At 35.9% G+C, this 4,857-nt stretch overlaps 1 protein-coding gene and 1 long non-coding RNA gene across 2 annotated transcripts; both read left to right on the top strand.

Annotated features, from left to right (window-relative positions):
• The first annotated feature begins 1,005 nt into the window (after positions 1-1,005).
• LOC149683430 (uncharacterized) lies at positions 1,006-3,453 on the top strand. The gene is made up of 7 exons (XM_089871330.1): positions 1,006-1,770; positions 1,893-1,969; positions 2,028-2,094; positions 2,488-2,652; positions 2,720-2,855; positions 2,925-3,145; positions 3,261-3,453. Exons 1-6 carry the CDS (start codon positions 1,744-1,746, stop codon positions 2,954-2,956), a joined length of 504 nt encoding a protein of 167 aa, XP_089727456.1. The 5' UTR covers positions 1,006-1,743; the 3' UTR covers positions 2,957-3,145; positions 3,261-3,453.
• A 162-nt stretch (positions 3,454-3,615) lies between these two features.
• On the top strand, positions 3,616-4,239 carry LOC149683431 (uncharacterized). Its single transcript, XR_016384206.1, has 2 exons — positions 3,616-3,871; positions 4,029-4,239. It is a non-coding gene; the product is annotated as an uncharacterized LOC149683431 (long non-coding RNA).
• The last annotated feature ends 618 nt before the right edge of the window (positions 4,240-4,857 follow it).

A 4,857-nucleotide genomic window follows, 5' to 3' on the forward strand; every position in this document is an offset into this window, starting at 1 on the left:
GTCCCGGACAAAAGTTTCTGGACATTTTCATTTGGCTGCCATTTTGTTCCTATTTGAGCTAGAGTAACAAAATAGGACTTTCTAGATAGCTTGCCTACTCAAGATTATTTTAAAATTAAAACTGACTCTGTGGCGCTAATATGGCGTTAACAATAGCGGAAATAGTAAAGCCCCCCGATAATAACGTTAAGAAATAATGCTTCAAATGGATCAACAATGCTATCGTTGCACGCGTCTTGTCACGTAGAATCCGAAACTGTTTTCAAATTGTAAATCGGTTCAGAAAATCAAAGGTTATGACAAAAAACGTGACGTTCAAAACAATAGCAAATAAGCCTAACGATTATTTATTTCTTCTATATCAACTTAGCTCAGTAGTAAAACATTACGCTTAGAAAAACAAGATGTTCCAGCCCAAGAATTTTTAGTTCCACACTGACATATGAGAAATGGGAACTTATGAATTAGACTCAGTCTTCGGAAATGGAGGGTTGTTGGTGGCGGTTTGTAAACGTCTAAATATTTAGAGATTTGGATATGTTTAAAGATTTTTAATAATTTACTAGTTGCTTATACAGTGGGTGGATATTTGGGGATAATTCTTTTGACGGATATTTTACGGCAGACGGCGTCATGTGTTGAATTGGTATTAAAGGTTGGACGAGCCGCGGTATTGGATGATGGACAGTGTTTCAAAAATATACTTTGAGAAGGTTTAAGGAGCAAAATAGGTGGCATGACTAAAATACAGGTGTAACAGAACTTATTTGACGTTCGTTAATCAATTTTTGGACGCCTGAGAATTGGATGTTGAGAAATGCTCTGAAAATAATATTGTGGGAATAATATTTCGACGGCAAATTCATGAGGATGGTTGCGAAGACATTGTTCAATTCAAAGTGGATGAGAATGGTTTGAATTATAATAATATATATATACAGGTTAAATTATTCGCAAGTTCTTATGACATGAAAATATTTTACGATGTGGATAATTTTAACGTATTTCCCGCTTTCTCGGCTTTAATCTGCAAGTTTTCTTATTCCCAGCACATTTTAAACGTGATAACTATCTCTTTAAACTTTACTTAAGAATTTGGTTTCTTGAAAATTATGGCTGTTTTTGGAACATAGAGCAAAAAAGAGAGAGAGAGGCCCTACAAACGATAAAAAGCACAGCGTTTGCAATTGTGTCGTGTTTCAGCGTATGAAGGTTGCTCTATATATTTTTTACTTTGGGGTAGAGCAGTATCAATGATGATAGGAAACAATCAGACTCGATAGCCCATACATTTCCTGCTACAAAATAGTCGGTAAGCGCCTTGGTTTGTGACATTGAGAATTTAATATTGCAATTTTACTATCGTTAATTTGGCAAAAAACTAAATTGAGTCTGCTTCCATTATTAACCTTGACTATTTCCCCTAAAATAATTTGATATTATTCTTTTGTAGTTTAAAGTTTACGTTTCATAATCTATATTGATAGAGGGACACTTAGATTTACACAATAATCTATTTTTTTTACTTGAAATGAGAAATTTAACGGGCGCAATGTATATAGTTAAATACCATTTTCTTGAAATCTCGCTGTTGTTGGCGCGAATGGTACGCATTTAGTCCTTAAAAAACAAATGTTGGCCTTTCAAATGTGCCCAATGCCCTGAACATCGTGCCGCGTTTCATCCGTTCCGCTGAATAATATTCCTAAACTCATACACCCATCTCAAAGATCATTCAACAAGATGGATATGCGGTTCGGAGTAGTCGAGGTAAGAGTTTTTAGTCAAGGATAAAAGCATCTTTCAACTCGGCTCAGAAATTAAAAATCAAGATTCTTCTTGAAAGATTCAATTTGGCGATAACGTTGTTCTTAACTCTGTTTGTTACTTAGGAAACTGAGGATTTTGAGATCTTCAAATATCTCTACGCTTCAATTATGGAGTTTTTCAGTAAAAGATTCAATACTAGGTATAAATTATTTCACTTCATCTTAAGACGTTTTATGGATAATTTACTTTAATCGAAGCGTCAATGTCGTGTCCGTACCTATGGAAGTTGTACAGACGGTTAGAAAAAGGAGTGATTTACCAACGGTAATTTTGAGAAATTCCATCTCGCGGATATTAGATGTTAATATTTGCACGTATATTGTTAGAATTTGCCAGGATTAGCTTTTTCAGATGGGGTTTTTTTTAAAGACGAATCGTGGTTACAAGTTTTAAACTTTTAAATTGATTTTCATATGATCAATAAATTACCTGCAATTGGGATTGCTAGGAAGAAATATTTAAAAATTCACAGTTTTCTAAGAGGTAAAGTTCCCTCCACATTTAAGTGGCTTTGATTCACTATCAAAAAGCCTCTGCACTAAAGCCATAAGTACTGTAGCATATCATGTTATGAAATAGATATAATTTAGGAATGGCATATCCTTGTACAGCTTTAAATTGATTAGTGAAAGAAGTTGTTTTCTATTATTTTCTCAGGGAATAGACTTGATTTATTTTCCTTACCAAATCGATACTTTGTACTCCCCGGAGATGAAATATCGAATCACGAGCGTTTTAGATTCAGCTTCGACCTATATCGTCTCTTCAATCCCGAAAATGACCAAGAAAGCATCTCTGTCTTTCCTCAACATGGAAGGACATGTAACGTAAACATAATCCGTATAATTCAAGGAAATACAGTAACAATTTCTTTGAATATTAACTGCAGTTCTCGACAACTTGGGCAGTGAGTCTGTTGGCAGTTTCCATTATCTTGGCTTTGGCCACACTTAAAAATGGGCGAGCATTCCTCATGAATTTTGTCGAAATGATCTGGAAGATTTTACTTCTCTTTTTCTTCGAACGTAAGATTCTTCCAATTTAAATGGTGTAATAAATCCATACTTAAATTGGACTTGCAATTCTGGTCACAGCGTACAACAGTGTCGAGAAAGCCATCGCTTAGCGTCTGGCGGCCATGTTCTGGTTGATCGCGACCACTTTCATTTACTTCTAAATATCAGGCAACCTGAAGTCGGATTTCACTGAAAAGGATTATGATACTGTGGACACTGTAGAAGAACTCGTCAAGAATGGTTTTCAAAACGTCTGGTTCTGGGACGGCAGTGACGAATTAGGATCTTTTCGCAAAAAAGTAAGTAAAGAAAGACACTAAGAAATCGGTAGTTGAACACGAACCAGAAATCATTTTTTTCTTTGCTTCTGAAATTACTGAACGATTTAAGCAGAACTATTAACCATATTTCTAGGTCAACGTATCCATCCCAGAAAGCTCAATACTTCCGATTGAGAACGGAGTTATCGGAGACGAATCCGTCAAAGTAGCGCAAAACGTCGGCGACAACAGAAAGTTTATGGTCGTTGGGACACTCAAAATGCAATTTCTTCTGCTTGATAATAAAAAAATGGAAAATAAAATTGAATACGGGAACAAATACTACTTCTCGCCGTCCATAGACAATACGCTTTTGGGTTTTGCCGTTTCCTACAATTTCTCGAAATCAAAGTTTATGGAGAAAGTCAACCAGCTGAAAGACTTAAAAACACAGAAATTCTTCTGTAATTGAGTAATTTTTAACACATTAATCTTCATTTCAGGATTGAATTAATCACAGAAAACGATCTGGGATTCCATCACAACTTCAAAGCGCGGTACTCGATGGATCTCTTAAAATGGAAACAGAAAGATGACGATTTTTCAACAATATCCGTTAAGGAAGTCGGAAGCCTTCTTTCTCTGTACTACGGCGGAAACATCATCGCCTTATTGGCTTTAATTATGGAATATGCCGTTAGGCTTATGATGTTGGTGAAGAAGTCGAAAACAGATAGAAGAGTCTCAACACGACATCCGCATAAAGTTAATATCTATAATCTCTTTTATAGCAGAAGTTAAAACTGTTGTTAACATTTTGCATGATGAAAGCTATGAAACGCTACTTAAAGGCACACAAACAATTTAAACCGGTTCTTTCTTAAAATTATAACTGACCCTATTTTTAAATGACACCTTTTAGGATAGGCTAAATCACATTTTAGCTTTTCAATTGTATGCACAAGAGTGATTTCATTTCGAATTGCAACGTCAAGAACTCTACCACCATATCATTCAAAATCAAAACTATTATTAAAAATAAGTACAGTTAATTAAAGTCTAAATATTTTAATATATGACGTAGAATATAAATGTTTTTCCTTAAAATGAAAATAAAGATTAGTTGGAAACAATTTTACTTTTTTAAAGTGCTTAAACGTATCAAAGCCTTACTCTTATAACTTGAAAATAAAGTCGGGTCGATTTGAGTAGGTTTAAGCGCTTATCTCAAGCGGAAAACGAAGGAAATTCAGTTAATATTGAAAAAACGTTTGAGAGCTATAATCTGCTAAAACTACGATCTGCTTCTACCTATAGTCGCGTGTACTTCGCTTATATTAACGGCTTTACTCAGAAATGTAAATATACCTTTCGAACTTGCGGCAAGTAAGTTGCAACTTTTTACCTCTCCGAGTGACGTATGTCACGGAGAGGTTCTGTAACGATCGTGTGTGTCTGTGTGTCTGTCTGTCTGTCTGTTGTTACACCCACGTGACCGCGTTCGCAGTTTCCAAATCGGGGCAAACGTGTTCGCCATTTCGAACTGCTTTCACAGTCACGGAAATGGCTCCTCTACTTGAGTTCTCACACCACCATCTTCTGGTCTTTGTCCATCCCACACGGACACCAGTCTGTACTTACTGGCTTCTAATCACCACCATCTTTTGATCTTCGTCCATTCCACATGGACACCAGTCTGTACATACTGGCTTCTAATCACCACCATCTTCTGGTCTTTGTCCATCCCACTT

This window comes from Phalangium opilio, unplaced genomic scaffold (assembly GCF_054372755.1).
Source record: "Phalangium opilio isolate 3A_F unplaced genomic scaffold, DU_Popi_V2 ptg000037l_1, whole genome shotgun sequence".
Lineage (NCBI taxonomy): Eukaryota > Metazoa > Arthropoda > Arachnida > Opiliones > Phalangiidae > Phalangium > Phalangium opilio.

Bases quoted from the DNA above. Each gene is read 5' to 3' on its own strand.
- LOC149683430 (XM_089871330.1), top strand. From the start codon at position 1,744: ATGGATATGCGGTTCGGAGTAGTCGAG. The intron at 2,095-2,487 runs GTAATTTTGAGA...TTATTTTCTCAG, and splicing joins AAAGGAGTGATTTACCAACG to GGAATAGACTTGATTTATTT. The intron at 2,856-2,924 runs GTAAGATTCTTC...TTCTGGTCACAG, and splicing joins ACTTCTCTTTTTCTTCGAAC to CGTACAACAGTGTCGAGAAA.